The following is a 27309-nucleotide window of genomic DNA, read 5'->3' on the forward strand; positions in this document are numbered from 1 at the left end:
TTGTAGCTATCTAGTTGTGTGAGGGAGGTGTGATTTGGTTTGGAGTCAAGCCTAAAGGGAAGAGCCTTAAAACTATTGTTGATTGAGGCCATTATGGAATGCTAACAGAAGCGTGTGGGAACCTGGTCTTGTCAGAGGAGGATCATAACGTCAAGACAATGGTTGTAATCTCTTCTTGATATCAGTATATATGCAACTATCGATTGATTTCCTATATGATTTTTCATCTTAAATATTCATGTCTTAATGTTTCTTGACTTGTTAAGTTGGTTCAATTACAATTTGTTTGTTATCACGGTTGTTGTTTGTTGTTGTTTACTTGTTTCAGGTGCTTGAAGAAGGAAGTAAGAGATACCTGTAGCGAGCAAGAAAGGACATCATCAAATGGGATAAGCGTACAAAGAGATAGGCCCTCTTAATTGGTTATAACCTAAGGAAATCTTCCATAGAATGTATCCGTTGTGGTTAGACCCATTATCGGGCTAGAGGAATTTGTTTGTGTCCGCACTTATAATTTTACTTCATCACACATGGTTAACCATATAGTGACTATGGTTGATTAAAAATGGTCATGCTTGCTCATGTTCAATATAGGTCGACCATGGTTGGCTATAGTTGACTAAGCTTGACATAAATGACTATTACTAATTATAGAAAACCTTAGTCAATCATGTTTTGATTTCTGTTTATCACATTACAATGTTGATTTTTTTTTGTCACATTAAAAGTTGATAATTATTTCTCACATTTTGACATGAATATTTTTCTTATCACATGCAATGTGAATTCTTTTCCTAGCATTGTGATGCCAATTTTTGTTCATGAGATTACAATGTTGATATTTGTTTGATACATTGCGATATTATTTGTAATATTATGATGTCAAATTTTAAGCATAGTTGTCTATGCTCAATTGTGGTTGACTATGGGTGACCATTATTGACCATTGTTGTTAATGTTTAACTATAGATGAATATGGATGTCAATGTTAGCCATGAATTACAATGGAGACCATGGTTGACCATAGTTGAGCTAGTTTAACCATAGTTGAGTATGCATTTTTTAGAAAAATTATATTAAAAATTAAATATTGAAAACACTTGAGTATTAAACACACCATAAACCTTATTAAATTTAAATATTAAACATTATTTGTATATCGTTAAAAAATATTATTGAACCTTGTTAAACTTTATTAATATTAATATCATTAAACAATTTTAAACGTTGATTATAAGTGAGTGAGGGTAACTACGATTAACCATAGTTGACTAGTTTAACTATGGTCAACTATTGTTAACTATAGTTGATTGACGATGATTACGGATAAATAAAGTTAACTAAGCTTGACTACTTTGACTAAGATTGACTCTGTTTGACTAAGTTTGACTATGGTTGACTTTTTAAACATTGACTATAAAGGTTCACTATAGAGGGGGATTATGTATGACTATGTCGTCATGTTGTAACATTGTTATTTGTTTGTTATAATGCAATATCATCTTTCTATTTGTTACATTGCGATGTTGATTTTAGTTCATCATATTGTTATGTTGACCTTTTTTTTGTTGATTTCAGATCATTAGTTTGTTAGGTTGATTTTTTTTTCTCACATTATAAAGTAGATTCTTTGTTTTTCATATTGCGATGTCGATTACTTTATTTGTCGTATTGAAATGTTGAGTTTTGTTCATAACAATGTGATGTGATTTTTTTGCTCAAGGCATGTAATGTAATTCTGATTATGAAAATTATTAAATATAATGTTGTATTAATAAAAAACTTATTGAATATTATTAATAAACCTTAATACTAATGTTATTAACAAACCTTATTATTAAACCTTTTTAAATATTATTAATATTATTAAATAATTTAAAACCTTGATTATGATTAAGTAAGATTGACTATAGATGAGTATATGATCTAGGAGCATCGACCCATCCTCTAAAAAATCAACAAGAATGAGTTCTAAAAGGCGCAACTGTTAAAAGGCCGGCTAATATCTATTTTATAAGGGATTGAAAGCTTGAAAATCACACATGTGAGACATCTTAGGAATTAATTGATAGATTTGTGGAGAAGATCATGTTGAGAGCTTTATGGAGATGATCATGTTCAGAGATTTATGGAGAATATCGCGATCTTGAAATAATCCATGATATTGTAATTTTCTATTAAAAATTGTAAATATTTATGTATATGAAGGGTGACCATTGAATGATGAACATGCCCATCGAGGCACCATGTAATAGTATAGGTATTAAATTAATTTAGATGTCTAGTTTATGTAAATTTATTTGTGCGCATGGTAATTTGATGTGTTGAATTTTTTTGATGAATGAACACTGCATGCAATGATTGTGTGAGCGAAGCATGAGGAATTGACGTTGCACTCATGCATGGGATAAAGTATGCAAAGAGCATAATGGGATCATAACCCATAGGTCCAGGAGCGAGACTTAAAAAAAGATTGAAAATGAAGTGTCGTAGCGGCTACAACCATCCTCCAAAAGATTTCCTTAACTTCGTTTTGGAGCCTCCCTACCAACCATTCGTAGCAGCATGTCTTGCACTACCCAGCTACTTATGCTTTCAGTTGAGTTTCTTTGGCTTATCAGCTTGTGTTTGCTAACTTGTTTGCCTTTCACCCGCAAGATGACTTCCCGTGACTTGGTCTTTAGCTAGTTCTTGTGTTGAATTTGAGAATTGCACAAAACTTGAGACAAACCAACCTTGCTCTCCAGAATTGCGCAAAGTATCCTGGGAGCCAGTTGCTCTCCAAAATTATGCATAGCATGCAAGCTACATTCCCATTGAAAATTGCACAAAGAAGCCCATCACTGCTTTGCTCTCAGAATTTGCATAGTTCTGGCTGGAAACCTTGGCTTCAGTCTAGAAATTTCGTAGAGCTTGAGGGGCAGTTTAGAGCCACTCAGCCCATAAACCACGCAAAAGTCATCCCAAGGCTTGTTGTTCGTTACATATGCTCACAAATTGACCGGTTCCCTCCAAGACTATGCAATCTTGCCTTGCATGCATGTCAGCTTTTTCCCGAAAAAAGAAAAAAGAAAAAAGCATCCCAAGATTTTAGGGATCTATATTTAGCAGCTGGGGGTTACATGCAAAAGTTGTTTTAGAAACCTCCCGCCAAGTGTCGCTTTTTCCTAGATTTGTTGCATGCGCATCATAAGCCTCAATCTTGACAAAAATATTTATTTGCCACTTCAAAGCTCATTCTTCACTTTGATATTGGAGCTTTGGTATCCCCAACACATCTAGGAACCTTCGACACAATCATCACAACTTTTTTCAGGTAAGTCTGTGTTTCGTGTCTTTTGTTGCTTTTCTGTCGCTTTTTGTATTTTGATTTGTATGAGTGTTGTTTGCTTGGTTTTGTTGAATTCTTATTGTTGTTTCAATCCATGTTAGCTTTTAGAAGCATTGTTTCAAGTTTTTCACTGCATTTCCTTGTTGTCACATGCATGACATTGTTTCTTCACTAACGGTCGTCGTTACAACGACTTGCTTCACACACTTCATTGTTTTCCCATTTTACTGAACTCTGCACTCACTGATTGCATGAATGTTCATTCACTCATGTCTGCACCCAATTTTGCACATGCATTAAGTCCTCACTATTTTCAGTCACCCGTCAGCGAATTTGAACTGTCTTGACCCGGAACCTGCCTTGCTTGGCTTGCACTGCACATTTCTGGGATGGAAGGTCTTGCCTTTCTCCCAAAAATTGTGCAGATCTTACCTCACACTGGTCTCCCAAAGTGTGCTCTACTCAATTTTGAGAGGCAGTGCCTTAGTTGGCCCCCCATAATTGTGCAATGCAATTTTCCTGGGTTATAGTCATGCTGACTAAAACTACACATTACACAGTTCTAGTCCTTAGTAGGCCATGATGGACTATGCTCTGTGCAGTTTCAACAATGATTCAACTCACTGGCAGTTTGGACTGTGCTCTGTGCAGTTCTGGCAGTCAGTCTCCTAGCCTCCCAGTGAAAATTGCGCAAATTTTCAAGTCAGTCACCCAGGTGTGTTGCATGTCAGTCCTCAAGTTGATTTTAGCTTTCAACTGACATTTTTCTTACCATGAGTGTTGATCTATCTCCAAGTAGTACAATTGTTCATCAGTCTCTCAGCAGTACAGGTACAATGGCTTCCAAGAGAGCAAGGTCAAAGGAAACCATTGAGATCACAACTGGAGATGTGGTCGAGCAAGTGTATATGAGCTTTCCCATCTATGAAGACACTCAGTTGTTCATAGACAAGGAGATCAAGATCAAATGTCAAGACATCAATGGCATATTTTCAGGCACCTTTGAGGAGAATGTGGAGGACCGCATAGTCTATGTCAGCATACACAAGTCTGAATTGTACCAGGTTGCATGCAGGTATCCCAAATTTCCATGTGCGGACATGATCCATTGGATTGTCTTGCATACTGATCTAGAGACAATGGTGTTGAGAAGTGTTAATGGAATAGAACTTGCTACCTTCAGGGCAGAGAAATTTCAAGAGATGTATCACTCTCCGTAGCCAGTGATCATAATGGATGCACCCTTCACTAATCCTAGCAGTAGTGCAAACTCAAGAGACATCTTTGAGAGATGGGTGAAAGAGGCATCTAAGTTCAGGACAACACCCAACCAAGTATACAAGACAACGATGCTGCGAAAGGTTTATCAATTCCTGGTCATCTTCATATGCCGCTTGTATGGCCATGAGAGTACTAAAACCTTCCTGCAAAGTTGGGTGATTGTGTTGGATCAGCTGGTGAACGAAGGAAGACCTCTCAATTGATCTGACATGTTGGCTCTCCAACTGAAGGTACAAGTAACAGATGCTCGTCATCCGCCCAAGGGTCAACAAGAAAATATATTCATGTCCACCAACATTCTTGATGCAATATGTGCCCATCAATAGTTCATTGGCTTGTGTTGGGCATGGACACCTTCAAAAACCTCTGTGGACACCTATTGTAGGTTGCTCTATGAGTGCAATTTCCGTGGAGTTATACTACAACTATGAGACCACTTCGTCACCCTGGTGTACAGGATGATCTTTGAGCAGGATCTGCCTTCCATGTCACAGGAAATGATGGAGGCATTGGTCAACATACCAGATTGGTATGCCTCAGCCCTGGGCACCTTCATCTGGATGTACAATGTAGAGAAGGCTCTGCATGTGTTATCGAAGTTTGCCATGGATAAGCTAGTCATGCAAGATGTTTCATACCACATCTCGACAGGGTTGCCAGTGAGACTGCATAGGAAGAAGAAGGCACCTTGGCCCGATCTTCCTTTGCAGATCGGGTTATATGAGATCTAGGATCTCAAGCATGTTGAGGCAAAGATGGTGGAATTTAAGAGGTTCACCTTCATCACCAGAAGTTTTTATAGAAGAGATAAAGGCATCGATTTTTTTCCATATAAAGTAGGACTTCCCACTCATATTCTTTACAAAAATATGATAATTGCTTTGATTCTTCACAGGCCAGGGCATATACAAACCATAGTCAAAAGGGCATATCAATGTACACAGTGGGAATAAAAGCCATTTACGCACAGGATATGGGGCCATCATTGACCCCCGCTGTCCATAAGTCATGGCAAAATATATAAAATAGAACAAGGGACGTACAGAGCTCTAACAAATAACTATGTGAGTGCGATTGATGAATTGCTCTCAAAACAAACTGGACCAAATATTGACTTGCCGCATCTTCATTCTTTAAACAAACTTTATTCCTGCTGCAACAAGAAACAACCCAATCCTCCTTAGTCATTTTTTGATTCCTCCCATAATTGCCTCCATCGAAATAACTTAATATCCTCTATGTGTTATTAGGTCCTTCACTGCAACAAATGCTAACCCCAAACTAGCAATGGCCTCCACGCAACAAAGACAAAGTATACAAACCCTAAATATAATTACGCAAACCATTTTTTCTTTATAATCAAATCAATTAATTATAATTACAATTTTATTTTAAATAATTTACAAAATCAAATATATATAACATTTATTAAGGAATTTAGACTTCTGTGATCCATAACATTGTTTAGATAATCTTCGGCGAAATCACATAATTAATCTTTTGTCGACGCGTTTCGAACCAACAAGTGTGGTTCATCGTCAGGGCAAGTTTTTGGTAATTTTTTTTGAATAATAATCACATCAAGAACATTTATCTAAACATTTCAAACCAACCAATATATTCATACAATTTTATTTAATTTTTGATTTTTATATATTTTGACTAATTCAAATATTTAAATAACATAGTGAGACAAAACATAATATTACGACATTACGAAGCGAAAGCACCTCTAATCACTCGATGTAAATAACATAAGATATTAGGACATATGGTATGGGCAACAAAATTACCATACTAATAATATACGGTGTAAAGATAGTTTAGACATAACATAAAATCGACGAATTTTCCCTTTTCTGCTGTAATGTTAGGGTGCTTTATATTTATTAAAAAATGAGACAATTACCCATCGTTGCAAAACCCTAGCTCGATCACTAAACTCAACCGTAACCCTCGTTAAAATCCAAACCCGAGGTTAGGAGCCAAACCCTACCGTTTTTCATTGAAACCCTAAAGGCAGATATTATCAGAGGCCTTTTGTCGAGAACGGAGCAGCTTGGGGAGAGATCGCAGCTGGGGGAGAGATCGCAGGAAGAGGAACTGAAGAGGAAGAGAGATGGCAAAATCCGGGCAGCCCAGGGTTTCAAGAAACAAAGACCTCATAAGAGGAGTTGGCCGTTTTTCCAGATCGAAAATGTATCACAAGAGAGGTATTTGGGCCATCAAGGAGAAGAACGGGGGCAGCTTACCACGGCACGATAAACAACCACCACAGCCCAAGGCTGTAGAAAAGGCCCCTAAATTTTATCCCGCGGACGACGAGCCCAAGCCCCTCATTAACAAGAGGAAACCTAAGCCCACCAAGCTCAGGTAATTTTTTGCAGACACTATTGAATGTCCGTGAATGCATTTCAGCAATCTGCCTCTACCTATAATGTGCTTTTGACATTTTGCTTATACTACTTGTTGTTTGAGATATAGGTCCAGCATTACTCCTGGAACTGTTCTGATCCTTCTGGCTGGACGCTTTAAAGGGAAGCGTGTTGTCTTCCTAAAGCAGCTGGAGTCTGGTCTTTTGCTTATTACCGGTATGCTCATGCTGCGTTTCACCATTGTATTTGGTATAATAGACGATAAAATTATTATGGATATAGTGGTTGTTGAAGAAATGAGGTTCTTCATATTTAGAAGCCATTAAGTATACTAGGTGAGTTATCCAATCATATATGTTTCAGATGTTAGCATACTTATTGATCAATTGACGGCTTAGATATCATGTCGTCCCAGTAACAATGCAGTTAACCCATTGGAAAGACGTGAGCTTCGTTTATTTTCCTTTTAATGCGTCGCTGGTATGAATCAATCCTCGACTTCCAGGTTCTCTGCGTGAGATGATATATGTTATGTCCTTAATGTAGGCCGATTGAAGCTGGGCTGTTAGATCATTATAAATGGTAGTTATTGCCCTCATAGAAGCGAGGTGCTTTATATCCCGGGAGAGTTGGGAGCTGTTCCATTAGTACTTAGTGTTTTGTGCAACAGTGTGTGCATGCCAAAGTTGATTGAATATAGACTTTGTATTCGGTTTGCGTCATATTGACAGCAGCCTAGGCCCATTTAAACCTGTGCTTTAATATGCATCTCTATGTTGGCAAAGGTCGAGAATGCATATCTTGAGTTCAATTAGATGGATGATGTGTTGGATATTAAAATTCAAGATATGAAACTCTTATTTTAGCGGCCTCGAGGTGCATGTTGGACACGGTTTAGATAGGTTTTGTTTTAGTTATAAAAATACAAGGAACAACAACACAGCATACAAAATATGTGCATGTAGCACGATACAAAATATTCCTTCTACGGCAAGGCCCCTACTGCTGAGAACTGACAATGGCACTTGTAAATAATGTGCAAGGGCCTTCACCAATTTCTCTTTAAATCGCTTTGTACCTACGAGAAAGAATATGGAATTTCCGTGCGTTCTGTCATTTTAAGCAATTTTTTTGCACGAACCTAACATATATGGAACTAGAAGTAAAGCTGATATGCTTTGTAAAATGATCCTGCTATTCGAAGAAGCAAAAGAGAACCCTGAGGCAGCAATGTTGTTGTTTCAAGTGGGTGTTGGCACACATGAAACATGGTCTTTTTGATGATTTATTATTTTCTAATAGCGTACTGCAGGAAGTGGGAAATGCTTCCCAGGACATGTTGATCTTCTGACAGGGCACACGTATATGCAAAAGTTCCTTTGGTATCTGGTTTGGAAAATCAACCTTTCATTTTAAAGCCATTCATTCCATTTTTTCCCTCCCAATTGAGCATGATCGTCTTCTGATCTGGGAATAGTCAACTCATGTTTTTAGTTTGTGTTTTGTCAACAGATTCATTGGTAAGTCCCTTGGTTTTTTCTTGCTCCCTGCTATTGTTTATAGGGACATGATTTTCCTTGTTGCTACTTTGGAAATTTCCTTCTGATCGTTAGTGTCTCCGTCGATTGTAAGCAAATTTTACTCAGCCTTCAACTTGGCTTGTGGGGGCTTGGTTGGTGCCAAACTGGCCTGAACAATCTGAATAAAAAATGAGTCATTGGATCTGAATTGTCCCCAGTCAATCCAAGTCACTGAATTTGAGTTGATCTGAGGCTGGGTCAAAACCTGAGATGATAGGTGATTGAGTCAAAATCTGAGTAGTTTTAAAACTATGTCTAGGTGCATTTTTCAGTGTCTTGATATGACATAAATCTATGCTTTTGGTCTACCATAAAAGCATTTCCTATTTTACCATAGCAATGGGTGTCGAAGTGAGCAAGCCTCTTAGATATTGCTGACAATTGTGACATGCTTCTCGTTCTGAGTTGTTTTGAGTTGAAAATTGAGTCAGCGAATTTGAGTTAATCTGAGTTTGTGCAAAACTTGAGTTGATGGGTGGTTGAGTTGAAGACTGAGTAGTTTTAAAACATGATTGTAGGTGCACATGTCTTGATATGAAATAAATTTCCTACAACAATGGATGTCAAGTGAGTAAGCCCTATGGAATTCTTCCAAATCTAGAACATGGATTTCGAAAATTGATGGGCCACTTTTGTGAAGCCGAGGAAGGATGTAACTTGGCCAGTGGTTAGCCCTCTTTTTGCTTATTGCATTTTGGGTACACAATTTCGAAGTTTGTTGACCATGTTTATGCCAGTGTTTCCAGGGTCAAAATGAAGTGGAGCAAAATGAGGGTTGGTCCTCCCCAAACCACCCAGAAAAATATTTCGAGAGTGAAACAAGCAGTCATTGGAACGTTCTATACACATGCACAAATGTGTGCCCCTGGCACTGTTTTCAAAACTAGTCGGCTCAGAACCGACTCGGTGGAGTTGATCCAAGCCAATGCCCAAAATATTGACCCTGCCATGGAAATGGTTCGGCTGGTTGGGTTAATACCACTCGGTTGGCTCAGTATCAACCTGGCCGGCTTGGCCGAGCCTGCAATAACTCGGTCGAGTTAGAGACAACAACCCACAAAACTCGTAAACTGCGATTTAAAAAAAAGTTTTTTTGGGCTTTTAGGCGCAACCAATTGCTCAACAAAAGATCTGATTCAGATCCCATTGTGCTGGAAGACATCGATCTAGCATTAGATCGGGTAGTGGAGAGCCATCCAACAGAGTTTGTTTTTGATGAGGATATTGATTATGACTTACAAATGATAGCATCACTCGAACATAATGTTCAGTTGAATGCAGATATTGATCCACTTGTACCAGCCTCAGCCTTATAGCTAGCAAGTCCTCCAGTTGTAGGCGCTTCCTCTGCTCAGCCATGACGGAAGCGCATATCTCGTCTATCTCAGCTTGCAATTGTTGCACAGCTTGTTAGTGCTACCACTTCTACAATTGCAGTTGGAGATGATGATGAGGAGGAGCCATGGGACCCCCTGTGTGACTCTGATGATGATCCAGAGATTGATCCATATGATCTCTACTCCTCTAGCAGTAGCTAGTAGTACTAGTCATTGTTTACTTTTGTTGTAGAGGCCATTTCTAGCCTCCTTGGTTATGTGTTTTTGTTTTGATCTCTATATCATGATAATGTATGTATTGGATAGTGCACTGGGTGCCATTTTGATATAATGGATATATTCATGAGCTTACTTTGATCATATGTTGTCTTCTATCTATATTCTAATGCTGTGTGTTTGGAAACATGAATGAAAATCTTTAAAATTATGTTTTTTTATAAAAAATAAATATTTAATGTATTTTTTACAATGATCTAGTCATTGAAATCGAGTCGACCGAGTTGATATCGAATCAGAGTCAGAATCGACCCTCGACCGAGTCAGAGTTTTAAAACATTGGTCCCTGGAGACTCAGAAGGTTCTCCTGAAAATGTACTCAATCAGGAGTGTTCCAGAAGTGCACTCCTGGATTTTTTCTGGAAGTGCCTCTGTCCAGACTCTAGACTTGAGAGTGCAATTTTGGAGTGAGTGGAGGCTTGAGAGCTTTGCTTAGCCCCCCAAAACAAAATTTTGGAGTGGAGCATGAGGCCTAGGAGTCTTCCCATGCAAACCTTGGGCATGTTGTGTAAGATCCACGAAATTGCCTTTAAGCTGAGGTGTACAAGATATACCAAATCTGGCTTATGAGTTTTAGTCTTGCATTTTGACGTTGACATCCTAAGTTGCACGAGATGGGGAAACATGTATGGTACGGGTGTGAAATGTGACCCACCAGATTTTGGAAACGGGAAAACACTATATATATATATATATATATATATATAGATATATGAGGTTCAGGGTCAGTGTCCTTGAAGAAAAGAATTAGAGAAAAATTGCCTTGTAAAATATTGTAATTTCATACTCAATTTGGGCCGTTCATTAGGCAAAAGATCTGATGGTAGAAATTATGTTAATTTAGAGTTTTTTTTCTTTAGAGGGAATGAGGTGAGAGTCTTTTTATAACTTGCGAGAGACATCTAGAAACATCCACAAATTAATATAATTGCAAAATAAAAAAATTAAAAGAGAAAGAAAACAAGAAAATGTTTTTTTGAGCGGAAATGCGTTTTATGTTTTGCCTTTTTGCCCCCAGAAAGGTGCTTGTACGACCTGAAACACATTACAGGCTTGTATGGAATGTGTTTCAGTGTTTCAAGCCTGAAATTGGGACGAATTGCCTCACCTGGCCCATGTTTCTGGCAACATAGTTGACATTGAATTTTGTTGTATGACTTGAACTCATGTAACAATTAACACTTGTTGATGTTGTTAAAAAGATATACAAAGCTTGATAACAATAAAAAGCATCAAATGGGGTTCCCAATTGTCAGATATCCATTGAAAGCTGATGAGGGTCTATATCCATCTCTACATAAAATCATTAAATTAGTAACTCTTCATATAGGTAGATACATTAAGATAAGTTCATGGTCAAACTGTATAACTCGCACAATAGACTGTTCATGTCTTTTGTCATTTATAACATAAACTGATTTACCTTATATAAGATATTACATATTTAGGTGCTTAAACAAAGAAGTTTTGTCACTACTGCTGGCTGATTGAGTTTGGGCTGCTTAATGATATGTATGCTTGCTCTGTCAATCCCCATAGTAAAGTGCTTTGTGGTTTTTGACGCTTAAATAAAAACGTTCTAATACTTGTTAATTTTAATTAACATGTTCTTTGCTTAGGTCAATTACTTGGATGTTCCATGTTAGCTCAATTTTCATTTCCATTTCTTTCCATTAGCAATCACATAAACCATTATCACATTGATAGTAACTAAATAAAGAACATAAACAATGAATGCAGAAGACAAGCCAAGATAAGGACACAAGAATTTGGATCAAGCCAGGGAAAAACCCTTGATCAATTCTTCTTATTATTAATATCAAATGTTCAACATAGGGTTTAGGGTTTAAAAGTAAATAGGGAGTAAGGCTATGGAGAAATATTGAAGCAGAAACAAGAGATTGCAATGATAAGCAAATAATCAAAATAAGGACAACTAAAAAATATTATGCAAGAGACACATAATAAACAGAAAAAGATTTTTATTATCAAACTAGTTTCGTCCTTGGAGGACTCATCATTGATACAAAGATTTTCCAATACAAGTTGTCATTATATAGGAGAAGTGTTTAGAAATAACGGTCAGAAAAGTAGACGTTATGAAAACATTTAAAAATTAAAAAATTAAAAAAATGAGATCTCTTTGAAGAAGCTGGAGAGATCGGATCTTGAGCTGTTGAAAGTAAATATGATGCCGAAAGAAAATATCAAGTCCGAAGATCTGAGCTGCTTATGATGAAGGTTCCAAGATTGCGTGGATTTCTCCAGCATATCGAAGGTTTAGGAATATGGTGCAACAAAGGGAAACACTGGAAATCTCCATAAGGTTTAGGGTTTAAACTTTAGGGTTCCCCCAATGTTTAAAGCTTGAGTGGCTTCACAAAAGATCAACTTTAACACCAAGGGGGCTCTTTTGAGGCCTGTATAATGAAGAGGTCCTTGCGCATAAACCTGCTGCAAGAGAGATTTCCTCTGATCCCACTGAACCTTTGAGAAACATGCATGAAGAAAATTAGGTGGATATCCTTTGGATGGTAGCCAAATGTAGGATAGTCTCCCGAGCTCCAAAAAACCAGACTGTCTGCTTTCTCGAAGCAGGTACCTTTGTAGTTCATTAACCACAAATGCCACTTTTTGGTGTTGAGGGTGCCAAGAAGTGAAAGGAATGTATTGGTATGCATTCAAAGGCTTTTGATAGCACTTTGTGGAAAGCTTCCTAGAGGTCTGAAAATCAGGACCTTTGAAAAGCATGACATCCAGTAAGTTCACACTAGTGGAAGAAATACATGAAGTGATCCGAATGTTATCAGGATAGATGGATTGATAACAATCTAGATACTAAATCAATTTGTCTTTGGAACCGAACCAAACCATACAACCATCATCAATGAAGTGCTTGAAGAGCTTAATTTCTGGAGAGGGCATTCTTTTGTTGACTTCCTGCTCAAGATGGCAGAGGAAGAGACAGGAATAAACAAATGCGAAATTGTTGCCCATAGTTGTGCCTCGAATCTGTTGATAAGAGCCGTTGAATTGAAGAAAGTGCCATCTGAGAACCAGTTCTGCAACTTTAACCAGGAAATCGGTGTCTGCTAGAGTAAACAAGGTTGCAGTACTTTGAGAGAGCATCTCAGGCAAAGCATGCGATCCTTCCTGAGTAGGAATACTTGGATAAAGAGACTCTACATCAAAAGTTACCAGAAAAGAATCAGTTGGAAAGTGTTCTATTTCAATAACTTGCAGAAGAGTGAGAGTCTGGCAGATGATTTGGTTGTGCCAGCAAAGTGCTCAAGGGTTTGTGATGCAAGAACTTGGAGAGAGGTTCTAACATATAACAATTGTATGAGTAGATTGGCTGACCCACAGGAGGGTTTTTCTGTCATCTAATCTAAGCAGAAAATGTCATTTGTACTGGTTGCCCTTTGTAAACCCTGTCTCATACTTGCTGCATTTGTTAGGTAAAATGACTCCCTCTAAATTAGATCGTCGGATTAGCAATCTTGCTATCCACAATCTATCTTCAGTCCATCTAACTTTTAGTCAAGTCAAATTGCTGGGTCTAGGGCACAAGTACATTCCTATGCCTCCCCCTATGGCCTTAGATGACATTTTAAAAGAATATGTTGTTTTTTCCAGACTTGTCTTAGACGGTTCTTTAGACTCTCTGTTGAAGATTCCTATAATCCTTTCATATTGCCTAACCCTACTTGGGAGCCCCCTATTAATGATCCCAATTTAAACCAGGCTCTTCTTTTTGGTTTAAATCTTCTGCATTCCAAATTGGCCTCTGTAGCCTTTTCCTCTAAACCCAGATTTTCTAGATCTCAGTTTCTTGCTCTTAGAAGTCTTCACCGCCTTCCAATTGTAATTAAACCTGCAGATAAGAATTTGGGCATTGCTATCATTGATAAAGACAGATATCTGGCCGAAGCTCATAGGCAACTATTTGATCCTAACGTCTACAGGCTAGTTGCAATAGTTCCTTGGTGTGTGATTCGAGCTTCTCTCAGACATCTCCAGGCTAGATTCTGAAACTTGCTTTCTGTCAACTAGTGGGATTATATTTTGCAAATTAAAATTTAGCGTGCTAGAGCCTGTACTCTCTACTTCATTTGGAAAGTACAGAAAAACCCTCTTGTGGGTCAGCCAATCTGCTCATACAACGGTTATATGTTAGAACCTCTCTCCAAGTTCTTGCATCACAAACTCTTGAGCACTGTGCTGGCACAACCAAATCATCTGCTAGGCTCCCTCACTTTTTTGCAAGTTATTGAAACAGAACGCTTTCCAGCGGATTATTTTTTGGTAACTTTTGATATAGAGTCTCTTTATCTGAGTATTCCTACTCAGGAAGGATTGCATGCTTTGCGTGAGATGCTCTCTCAAAGTACTGCAACCTTGTTTACTCCGTCAGACATCAATTTCCTGGTCAGCGCTGCAGAACTGGTTCTCAGATGGCACTTTCTTCAGTTCAACAACTCTTTCTATCAGCAGATTCGAGGCACAACTATGGGCAACAATTTCGCAGTTGTTTATGCCCGTCTCTTCCTTTGCCATATTGAGCAAGAAGTCATCAAAAGAATGCCCTCTCCAGAAATTAAGCTCTTCCACTGCTTCATTGATGATGGTTGTATGGTTTGGTTCGGATCTAAAGACAGATTGATTCAGTATCTAGATAGTTATCAGTCCATCTATCTTGATAATATGCGGATCACTTCATGTATTTCTTCCACCAGTGTGAACTCACTGGATGTCGTGCTTTTCAAAGTTCTTGATTTTCAGACCTCTGGGAAGCTTTCCACAAAGTGCTATCATAAGCCTTTGAATGCATATCAATACATTCCTTTCACTTCTTAGCATCCCTGACATCAGAAAGTGGCATTTGTGGTTATTGAACTACAAAGATACTTGCTTCGAGAAAGCAGTCAATCTGGTTGTTTGGAGTTCAAGAGACTATTCTACATTTGGCTAAGGTCTAGAGGATATCCAACTGATTTTCTTCAGGCATGTTTCTCAAAGGCTCAGTGGGATCAGAGGGAAGCTCTCTTGCAGCAGGTTTATGCGGGAGGACCTCTTCATTATACAGGCCTCAAAAGGGGGCCCCCTTGGTGTTAAAGTTGGTCTTCTTTGAAGCCACTCGAGCTTTAAACCTTGGGGGAACCCTAAACTTTATGAAGATTTCCAGTGTTTCCCTTTGTTGCAGCATATTCCTAAACCTCTGATCTGCTGGAGAAATCCACGCAAGCTTGGAACCTTCATCATGAGCAGCTCAGATCCTCGGACTTGATATTTTATTTCAGCAACAGTTCTCAGGTCTGATCTCTCCAACTTCTTCAGAGAGATCTCATTTTTTAATTTTTAAAATTTAAAATTTTTAAATTTTTAAATGTTTTCATAATGGCTACTTTTCATAACAGCTACTTTTCTGGCCGTTATTTCTGAGCACTTCTCCTATATAAGGACAACTTGTATTGGAAAATCTTTGTATCAGTGATGAATCCTTCAAGGACAAAACTAGTTTTGATAATACAAAATCTTTTCCTGTTTATTATGTGTCTCTTGCATAATATTTTTTAATTGTCCTTATTTTGCTTATTTGCTTATTACTGCAGTCTCTTGTTTCTGTTTTGGTATTTTCTTCATAGCCTTACTCTTGGTTTTTTTTTAAACCCTAAACCCAAAACCCTTAACATTGACTTTCCAATATGATGACCAGTACCACTGTCCAAATGCCAAAGAAGCAGCCCAGTCAAGTATGCAATTCTGCCTTCAAATAATAGCAGACAAACTCTGCCCTAACCAGTGGTCAACAGTATTCAAAGAAGCTACAAAATAGTCTCCAAAAGGAGCTCAGTTCTGGTTTGATTAATGCGGCCTCCTTTGCTGATTATAATGAGGAGCCCAAAACAGTCCAAGAATGAGCAATCAAACCTGGTCAATGAGATGAGGCTTTGCTGATTATAATGAGCCCAAAACGGTTCAAGAAAGAGCAATAAAACCTGGTCAATGAGATGAGGAACTCTGTGGTCAAATGTCTGCAATTAGGGCTTGTATTCATAGAGCCTAGATTGCCCAGATCTTGTGTCCATAGCTGCGGCCCTCTTTACTGGGCAAGCTGCTTCAACTCGCTGCTGTTTAGCCTCCTTCTAGACCTCTAAACTGCCCAAAGACCACCTCTGTTTAAGCTCCTCAGACCTGTGGCTCCCTGCTGTAAGTTCTTGCCCATCAAACAAGAGGACTAAGGCCTGCAGCCTAGGTTAAAGTACCTTCCACAAGTGCGGCCTGCTGTAGGGAAGGTCAGCCACATAAAACAGTCACAAAAGCACTTCTAAATCAGCCCAGAAATTCTCCTTAAGGATGCGGTCTTCTCCTGCAACAGCTCACACCTGCATAAGAAACAAAAACCCCAAAACGTGCTCTTCGTCCTCCTTTCTGATCTCTAAGGGAAGCAGCCAACTTCAGAGAGAAGAAATATGAGTTGTGGATGTCCCTAATGGGGATTGAGGTCACCTCTATTTATAGGAGATAGAGAGGGTTTCAACGTGTTTAATTTACCCCAAGCTGACCTTGATAAATTACACGTGTGGACCTCCTTTCAAAAATATAGTTTTCCTTATCCAATTTTAGTGATCTCTAGGTTGATTTTGGTCCTCTCAAAAAGAGGAATTCAATGCCACAATTATCTTCTTCAAAAGAGCTGCCCAAAGTGGAATTTGGCCCCAGTTGCCAATTTTAACAAGACTTGTACTTGGCCTTGGAATTGGTTGAAGGTCTGCTTTGGACCCAGCTTGAAGTAGGGCCAGTTTGAATTTCATGATTCGGGTACAGAAAATATTAAAATTCTAATGACAATATGTTTTAAAGATTGGTTGAAGGTCTGCTTGGACTCAGCTTAGAGTAGGGCTGGTTTGAATTTTATGATTGGAGTTCTATTTTACTTTCATTTTACTTATGTCAAGTATATTGTGTACTTCTACTTACTTGTTTGGGGTATTATATTTTATTTTATTTTAATTGAAATGACCAAAACTGAGCAATGATGGCAAGGCAACAAGCTCTCAGTTATTGGAGTTCTATTCTTCATACATTTTACTTGATCAAGTATAGTGTTGTACTTCTACTCACTTGTTTTGGGTATTATATTTTATTTTATTATAATTGAAATGAAGAAAGCTGAGCAATGAGGGCAAGGCAACAAGTTCTCAACCTGAAATAATAATTATTATGAACAATAGCAATGAACTTGTGAAGAAAAAGTACTCAGTTGTGATTATTGTTTGAAGATGAAGATATTCACATACTGAGGAAAGAATAGATAAATGCAGGGTGGGGTCCACCCCCTTTTCACTTGCAATTTCCTGGTGTCTTATCTCTGTGTTATTTCTTTGTTCTCCTTGTCGCAATTTTGAAGATATGAACATGTGCCATGAACTAATATGCTTGTTTTCTTGTTTATTATGGAGTGAGAGTTTTGGAAAGGGGGGTACATGCATTCCATTGATGAGGACTGTTCAATCACCATGCACAGACTTGTAATATAATTAATGTTATTTGTGGAAAAGTGTGCAAAACTGTTGTGACTTTATAACTAAGTCTAATCCTTTGATTGTTACTATACATAAATTTGTTTTCAGCAAGTAGAATTTATTGACATATACCTATGCTTGTGATCTTAATTCCCACTGCTACATGTATTTTCGCCAGAGCAGTAGTATGGTATAAAATTTAGCTTCTAAGAACTTATATATCGATGAAATTATGTAATCAACTTTAGTTTATTAAATGAGTTAATTTATTAACATATACCTATGCATGTGATTTTTATGCCCACTGCTATGAAAATATAGCTTCTAAGAACACTTGCATATCTATGAAATTATATAATCTACGTTTGTTTATTAAACCAGTTAAATACATCTTCCAAAATAGGGCTTACTGAGGATTGTTTGTAGTTGGGTGCTAAACTCATATTGACTAGGTTGAATTGGTACTAAACTGACTGATTCAGGATCAAATTAAGCCCCAATTTGATTTGAAAGCTGAGCTGGTAACCATATTGGTCAACTCAATCAATTTGGCCAAGGTTTGAAATAACTGCTTATTGATGGTGCTTGCTGTATCTTGTTTTGTATCAGTTTAGTATTTGTTTTTAAGAGCAAAGTTTAGAGGGAAAGAGTTTCTTTTTGAAGACTCTACTACTGTCTTTTTTTGTGTAAATCTCTGGATAGCTACCTGTTATTTCAGAATATTTTAAATTGTTATATGTGGATATGATTTGAGATTTGCATGTGATGAGAATGTTTTCTGTATTTTGTGGTAGACGTGGGTTCACCATGGGGTTGTTGAGTTTATTGTGCTTCTAGTAGGTTGGTGCCACATGTAAAGAAGATTTTACTTTGTATTGTTGTGGTTTAAGTTTTGAGGGTTCCTGTGTTTTCAGAGTTTCTTCGTGATTCTGCTGATTGTGTGGCATTCATTTAAGTTACTGCACATTTCATATTTGCTATGGGTTTACTACTGATCGGTAAATTGAGTGTTTCTTGTGCTCTCTCACTAGTGTTCATAAGTTGGTGCCATGCATAAAGAACAATCATATAATTTACTTGGAATTGGGATCTTTATATCTCTTTGTGGGCTCTTAGTGTTTTCAGAGTTTCTATGTTATACTTATTGTGTATTGTTTTGTGTTGGGTTTATTCCAGGCCCCTTTAAATTGAATGGTGTTCCAATCAGAAGGGTAAATCAAGCATATGTCATTGCAACCTCCACCAAGATTGATATAAGCACTGTTGATGTGAACAAATTCACAGACAAGTACTTTGCAAAGGAGGTTATTAGGAAGAAGAAGACTGAGAGTGAATTTTTTGAGGCAGAGAAAGAGGTAATTTGATTTTTGGTACTGAATTGTTAAATTCGGTTCTATTATGTCAATCAGTGAGCATCCTCGTAATAATGGTTTTTTGTCAATTACATGCAGATTAATGGTTTTTGCTAATTTACAAGATACCAATCTTGTCCACATTTTTGACCAACTGATTGTCTTCTTCCACTGCCGATACTTAATAGTAAACAATAAGCCATTAAATACACACACACATGTTTCCTGGGAAGAAAGTTTCTATTTTTTAAAACCATCCATTACAAGGTTTTCTGAGGTCTGCGTCTGACTTGACCATCTGGGACACACATAATTTGAGTGTGTGTGGAGGCTGACCTCTCCATCCAGACTGTTGTGTACCATACACTCAATAACTGCTATATTTGGAGAAACCATTACGTTATAATTAGATACTGGATAATGCCTTGGAAGGGCTGCTGGACAATTGTGTTCTCAATTATCCTCATCATCTTAGACCAGAATAGATTTTGAAGATAAAAAAGAAATACCTGTCAATGCTTGGTTGCAACCGTCAGGTGTCACGATTCCAGAATTCTGGACTGTTGGCTTCCTCTGGCAAATTATTGTGAACCAGTAATCTGCCAATTGCTGTCAACCACTCCCCCAATATCTCTCAGTTCATTAAGGATGTCCTTAAAAAAGGGGTTGTTTCACTGCTTGTGGAAATCCTTAAAGCGAGGAGCTAGAACCTGATGAATTGAAGTTCCTCATCTATTATCTGTATCCTTATTTGTACTTTGCTTTAACTTCTGATCTTCTGAGTTCAAAATGGTTGGTATTTTATTCAACAAGCTGTTAAAGGGAGAAAGCTGTCAACACCCATTGGGCCTGTGAGGGATATGCCTCTCTTCCTGATACTATGAAACTTCATTTGGGTATGAGTAGAGTCTTTTCTGTCACCCAAATTGCCTGCATGATGTACTTAACCCGCCTGCTTCTACTGTCTTTGATATGTTCAAGTGGTAACACTGTATAATCATGGAAAATTGTCAAGGAAATGTCTCTGGCCTCGTATGTAAATCTGCGTATGAGCCTGAAAAGGAACAAACAAGTTACTGTAGATCTTAGTCATCTCTGGATTATGAGTGACACTAGGGATTTCACTGAATAATTTTTTCATATTCAAGGTTTTTCCACTCAGCCAATTCTACTAGCATTATACAAGCCTGAAAAGGAACAAATGAGTTTCTGTGGATCTTAGTTGTCTGGGGATCATGAGTGACCCAAGGACTTGTGTTGAATATATTTTCTCCATCTTCCAGGTTTTCCACCTTCCCAATTTGACAAGCATCAGGTTGCCTAGGCAAGGGGAGTTGTCTTGCCTTTGAAGCCATGTGAGCTAGGACCTTGTGAATCCAAGATGCCATTCCATTACCTGAATTTTTGTTTTTCCTTTCTCCTCTGATCATTGGCATAATTCCTAATTAAAGATGGGACGATTTTTGTTCAACTAGCTGCCAAACGGAGAATGTGGTTTGCTGTCATGACCCTTGGTAGAGATTTACCTGTCTCAGGAAACTCCTCTAGCCATGTGAGCTAGTATCTGATGAATCCAAGATGCCAGTCCATTACGTCTATTTTCTGTTTATGCTTTGCTTTCTCTTCCAATCATCAGCATAATTATCGGAGTCGAAGATGAGTAGAGTGAAAAGAGTGTTTCTTTATGCTGAATCTAGTGAGTAAGGCTATTTGTTAATTTAGAACCTTGTGCAAGTCTTGTTTGTTGATATAACTTGCATTGAATTTTCAGGATAAAAAGTCCTTGCCTGTGGAGAAAAAGGAGGATCAGAAAGTTCTGGATTCTGTATTGTTGCAGATTCTAGAATCTGTTCCAGATTTGAAGCAGTATTTGTCTGCAAGATTTAGTTTGAGGTCAGGAATGAAGCCACATGAGCTTGCTTTTTAAAAAACCGGCAAATCCAAAATTGGGGGCAGTTTGTACTGAACCGCTCAATCAAAGGTGTTGGCTAGTGGAACTTTTATATATTTAGAAAATTTTGTTTCATTTCATTTGAAGCACACTACTAATTTTCAAGAGCGAGGGTTCTGTTAGGAGTCCCGTGTATTGTAGCTTTTATATTTGGGATTTATTGGTTTTGTTTACTCTTGTTTTTCTTTTGACTTATGATGGAAATCCATTTTCGTTTCGAATGAACTTTATATCCTTTTCCAGTTAAATGTGCTCAAATTAATTCTTTGTTTTATGGGATTGGTTTAGTTCATCTTATTTTTTATTTTGAGGTTTTGGTCGTGGTTCAGTGTTTTATTAATAATGATGAGTTGCATGTTTGCGATTTCAATATTTAAGACCAGCAATTTACACCATAGCTTGTGAAATCGTTGTGCTCAGTATTTTACGGATAGATGTGCAGGTTTATTATAAGTTAGTCTATTTATTATAAGTGTGTTAATTCTTTTGGATGTCATGCGTTACTGTGGGCCGTATGTAGTATTCATAATATAAGAAAAGCCTTGCTAGATATAGGTGATATTGATTAATGGGTCTATTTAAGTTTGGAGTATAATGTTGGGTGATTTTGAGATTTTATGCATATGCATGAAGAAGAAATACGCCTGAAAAAGAGTGGATTGATACATTTATTAGATGATGCAGTGTCTCATTACATAGTTGGAAAAATGAGTATTTTTACAAAGTGGGCACTTGTATTTGTTTAAGTTCTAAATGACCATTATCTTCAACACTCCCTTGATGCGTGTCATTCTACATGCATGACCAATCACGTGACGTGGATAATACTTGATATCGTTACCTTCTCCCCAATTTTCTTAAAAATTCCATGGAGTTCCAAAAATGTTGTTCCAAACATTATTGCTATAAATGACACGTCTCCTTGAACTTGTGCTTTAAGATGAGGCAGGGAGAGAGGGAGCTATAGGGCATTCTCAAAACACTGTTCCATTGATATTAATGTTGCTAGAAACAAGAAGAAAGTGAAATCGTGATAGATTAAAATGCATACAATTATGAAAAGAAGGAATGGTCATTTTGGAAAACAAGCAAATGGGGATTTGATGATGTTTTAAATTGAGCGAACAAAATCACAATTTTCATTATTGTGATGCCAATTTTAGGTTTTGTGATGTGGACAACGTTAATTTTGTGCAAGTTCATATCTATACTTGATTAGAAACACGTTAAAAAATTTCACCAAACTGGAACATAATGTATTGAGTCCCAAAAATAATCATCAATAGTTTTATGTAAAATAGAGAAAATTTACTAATTATATTTATTATAAGTTTGACCACATTTATAAAAGATGGGTGGATTGTTAAAATACATATATTCAATTCTTAATCATTAGTGGGATTCCATGAATTGCATACTAAGTAGTTGAGAGGCCCACCAATGTGCTAAAATAATAATCATAATAGATGCCAATAATCATAATAGATGCCAAATATATTTTTCTAGTTCTGCTAAATATCTATTTTTTGTTCTTTAAAATTGACATTGAGCAATTGATTTGTAATTTAAAAAATTTGCATTTTATTGAAGGTACTTTTTTGAATTACACTCTTTTAGGACGGGTTTGAACCGCTTCAAGTTTGTTCATTGCGTACAATCTTTTAGTGCTTTCTTTGGTCATGACGATGCCTCGACTCTTTCACGGACAACAACAATCCCTTAGCTCCTTCACCTGCCTCCTTAAATTCTTCATTTCATTTCATTGTGACTTTGATACCATGTGATATTTTGCACATGTAAGTAGACATGAACACACATGAATGAAAAAGAGTGGGTTAGACATGAACAACATGAATGAAAGAGAGTGGGTTAGACATGAACACACATGAATGAAAAAAAGTGGGTTGATACATTATTATACGATGCAATGTATCATTACATAATAGGAGAGATTAAATTAATTTCCAAATACCTAACTATTAATAATTAGTTAACATTTTTTTTTGTAAGCAAGCCCATTTATTTATTTATTTATTTAATTTATATTATCAGAAATTAAATAAAGTACAAGCATGGAGAAGTTGGAGAAGCTTGAGTGTTCGTGTTTAAGATGAGGTGCTTATTTCCAAAAAAACCTCCTTATTCTAAAGTAAATGTAAGAGAGACCAACTGAGTGTTCGTGTTTAAGATGAGGTGCTTATTTCCAAAAAAACCTCCTTATTCTAAAGTAAATGTAAGAGAGACCAACTGCTTGTGGGAGGAAAACGAATTGGTCCCTTTGAGAGTTTTGAGACCAATTTAAAATGGTATAAAACCATAGAAAAATAGATATATAGACACTGAGAGGACATAGACAATAAAAATACATGGAAAGCAGAGAAATAATAAGGTTGAGTGAGCCTTTGTTGTGAGTAGTTAACGAGCTTGGTCAAGCTGGACCAAGGCTTGGTCATGTTGAGCTTGATCACCTTGAGCCTTGTCATGCGTTGCCTCTCTTTCTAGTCAAGATATTGGAAGGGGTCATCATATCCTTCAAGTAGCCATAAGGGACGCTCCCACTTCAATATAACAATCCCAATGTCAGCGTCTTCCTCCTTTTGAGAGGTTTCACCCTTGTTTGTGTGTGCGACAACTCTCTGGTTTTCCAAGTGTTGTGCTTGGACCTCGAGGTTTGAAGAGCCAAAACTGTCAGAGAAATTTTGCTTCTTTTTTTGAGTCCCTCGGTGTTCAGGGCTAGAAGGCTTGTCTCCATGATGAGTTGAGTTGGAAGCTTTAGAGTTGAGTAAAATTGGAGGACTCCGAAGGAGGGGAGGAGGACAAAGAGGGATCCCCAGAGCTCGAGATAGATTTTGCAGAGTCATGCGTGTGAACCATAAATGAATCTATTTCAACAATTTAGCTTTAGACCCCCTTTTGGATTTCTTCATGGTCTTGGAGATGATGGACTAACAAGTTTCTGACGACCTAATGGCTATTACCAATGTTCTTGCACTCCTACACTCCATGGCAACAACTAAGATGCAAATGTGTTGAGGCAAATATTTCTCAAATATCTCCTCCTTGGCCATGTCAAGGGGGAGAGGTTGACACTCAGAATCATTTGCTACCTCTCTTAGCTTAATCTCTTTTGCGTACCATGATAATCAAACTTCAAAATTCACTGCTTGTAACTTCAAGCACGTTAAACCCCCAACCCTACCAAATCCACAGAGACCAGCGACTTGTAGAGCTAGATGAAAGAGGGAACGAATGTCATGTTGAGTTCTAATGGCATAATTCATGTTCCAGATTGGGAATAAATTCATCGTCTTTGATCAATCCCCCCTTTCCTTTCTGTAATGAATGAAACTATTTGTGCTCATAGAATGGTCACCACCCAATACCTCTCATAAATGAGTTATGCAGTTTTGGCATGAGGAGTATGCCATTGCATGGTGAATGCGAGGACACTTAGATCCGAGGTGTTATAATACTTGTAATATTTGAGCAGTGGCATGCCCAAGTCACAATGTTGGGTGAGGCTAGAGTCATGTCCTCATATTCAATGCGCTCTTCAACCATTTTGTTAGCAAGGGAGTTTGCTAAGGAATTTGTCTTACGTCAAACATGGGAACAAATTATTGCTTCTTGTTGTGAGAGAATTTGTGCAAGTAGTTGCATTTGATTCAATCTCCAACTTGAGGAGCATTTTGAGGGAGGTGATCCATTGTGGAGGTTAAGTAGCCTGAACTATCAGTTGGGAGTCACCCTCTACAATGATGGGATGGAGATCATTGTTCTTGGAAATGAGAAGGCATTGAATTAAAACTTCAACATCAGCAACATTGTTGCTTTCCCGTCCTATATATCCCCTGTAGATTCTAAGGATTTCATCCTTCTGGTTTTTGATGACTCCTATTCCAGTCTCCCTTAGATTGCCCTTGGAGGTTACATCAAAGTTTAGTTTATAGAGCTACTTTGGTCGTGGTTTCTAAGTTTCAAGACTTGGATTACTAGATCCATGATGAATGGTATTTTCTTTGGCATGTGAGTTGTTGAGTTTTCACCAAGACGGGATAGATTTTCAGAAGGAAACATTGCTTAGATAATCAAGAATTGGGAAAAAATACCTTCCAAAGCCAAATTCTAATAAGCCTCTGGACAATTTCTCCAAGCCTTCTGGTCTGGGAAATTTGAAAGGAGCAAAATCAAAGAATATTCAATGACAAACACAAAACCCAGGACACCATCTAGTTTCTCCTTCACAAGCACATTGAGGAGACCTTGTTTCTCTCTAGTTGGGGCCCCACTGAGGGGAGGATCTTCGTTGTTAATTAATTACCACAGGCAAGTAGATGGTCCGATACTAGGAAGTGATCTATTTATGAAGAGATATGTGCATTCCCTCCATGCTTATTGTTCGAGGTAAAGATCCCATTGTTGGTTTTCATGTCCACCATGTATGTTTCCTTGACGAAGCTTCATAGATCCTCTGGTTTGAGTTCCTAATGCCTTCTTCCTCCTTTATTTTCTCTCAAGGAGATGATCATGTTGAAGTCTCCCGCTATTATCCATTTGTGCTTATCCACCTATGTTTGGAGGGAATGCACATGCTTGAGCATTTCCTATTTCCTTACTGAGATTTATGGCCCATACCCATTGGAGAGATAGCCATGTAGGTCCATTCCCAACAGGTAAAAAGAGACAGAAAGAACAAAGGTTTCTTAAGACAAGATTTCTATATTGATTTGTCAGGGATCCCAGGGAATACCAAGGCCACCCAACACTCCTTTAACATCTACATCTATAGCTTTTTCCCTTTTCCATAATCTAGACATTATTGATTCAAATCCTATGCAAGAACATTTTGTTTCTTGAATTAGCAATATTGTTGCAATATCCTGTTGGATTGTTCAATGGAGAATATGTTGTTTAGAGGGGCTATTCAGACCCCTTATGTTCTAGGAGATTACTTTCACGAGGAAATATTTCTTTGAGAGGTGTAGATATCCAAGATTTGCTTGTATTGTTTTGAATCTACCAACTTCTTGCCTAGAGTGTTTGTTTGTTGGAGCGCTGATTCCCTGCCTTTTTTCTTGAATTACTTGCTACTTTTTTCCCCTTTAGTAATGATGGTTTGAATACCTCACTGTTGTGAGGCTTTGGAATTTTGAAGCACTATAGCTAGAAATTTGATATGCTTAGGGGGGAATGGTGTCCAGTGCATTGTGTCAACATGCATCCTCAATTGCCCTTCTATGTTGATAAACTCATCCTCCTCTTCCATGAGGATATCCTTTATCTGTTGCGGACTTGGATGTGCAAAATTGTCACCTAGGTGGATTTAACCTTGCCATGCTTATGCTCTTCCATAGATTGTTTTTTCAGGACCATTTGGAGGGGTTTATGATATGTTCAGCTTCTCTGCGTTGCTTGATCCTTCTAGTAGATCCCCTAACACTCCAAAGATGTTGCTTGTTTCTTGTCTCTTGGTAGTAGCTAGGGTAAAGTCTTTTTGTTGTTTCACTTATTGGAGGGGATTTTTGTGAATCCTTCTGCATCATTGTTTATGAATCTCTTGGATCCTTCTTAAGCTCATTAAGGGGGTAGTCACAGAATAAATGTTCATGCTTGTGAAATTTTCTACAGCAAAAGGGTACATGCTCATAGTCAAGGGTTTGAAACTAGTCTCCGTCTTCGGATTCCAGAGCTATGGCTTTAGGGAGGGAGCTTGAGATGTTAGACGCAAATCCTAGCATGGGAGGTGTAGAAGTCATGCTTTGTTTGTTTTGAGAGGGAAATTTACTTACACATATTGTTTCCTATGTCTGCAGGGTTTCTGGGTCATAATATTCATATGGTAGAGAGTACATGTGTATCCAAACAAAGGCCCAGGAGAATTATTCCTTGTCTAAGTTGAGGTGTTCCGCCTAGTGACACATATACAACCCAACAAAGTTGAAGAAGATGGTCCTCTTTCCATAAAATCCTTCCGGCCTTATTGACGTGAGAAGATCATGACAAAGAATCTTTTTGATCCCAATTTAACCTCATATTGGGCTTTGGGATTTCAACGCTGTGCAATCTAGTGTAGAGATTTTTCTGTTGGCCAAATTCCAATAAAATTAGCATATTAGGGCATGATCCCTCATGAATTGGATGTTTCCATTTAGTCTGGCTTGAGGAATGTGTATCAATGGGATCTCAACGAATTTGGAAATACATGTTCTTGTATTCTTCTAAGTAGGGATTGTGTTTGGTTCTTGGCCAATGTTTTCTGCCGAGCCTTACTAGATGATGTCAACTCTCTTGGATTTGCTA

General features: G+C 37.8%; 1 protein-coding gene across 1 annotated transcript; it reads left to right on the forward strand.

The window, feature by feature from the left end:
• The first annotated feature begins 6626 nt into the window (after positions 1 to 6626).
• Positions 6627 to 21239, forward strand: LOC149163488 (large ribosomal subunit protein eL6-like). Its single transcript, XM_089431749.1, has 4 exons — positions 6627 to 6985; positions 7097 to 7203; positions 18883 to 19061; positions 20830 to 21239. The coding sequence occupies exons 1-4, from the start codon at positions 6732 to 6734 to the stop codon at positions 20983 to 20985; spliced, it is 696 nt and encodes a 231-aa protein (XP_089287875.1). The 5' UTR covers positions 6627 to 6731; the 3' UTR covers positions 20986 to 21239.
• Positions 21240 to 27309: the final 6070 nt, after the last annotated feature.

Source organism: Pinus tabuliformis, chromosome 5_1 (assembly GCF_031772625.1).
Source record: "Pinus tabuliformis cultivar Carrire ecotype Pingquan chromosome 5_1, CPIR1, whole genome shotgun sequence".
In the NCBI taxonomy this organism is placed as follows: Eukaryota; Viridiplantae; Streptophyta; class Pinopsida; order Pinales; family Pinaceae; genus Pinus; species Pinus tabuliformis.

Coding starts and splice junctions, on each gene's coding strand:
- LOC149163488 (XM_089431749.1), top strand. CDS start 6,732: ATGGCAAAATCCGGGCAGCCCAGGGTTTCAAGAAACAAAGACCTCATA. Junction 7,204..18,882: donor TGGTCTTTTGCTTATTACCG/GTATGCTCATGC, acceptor GGTTTATTCCAG/GCCCCTTTAAATTGAATGGT. Junction 19,062..20,829: donor TTTTTGAGGCAGAGAAAGAG/GTAATTTGATTT, acceptor TTGAATTTTCAG/GATAAAAAGTCCTTGCCTGT.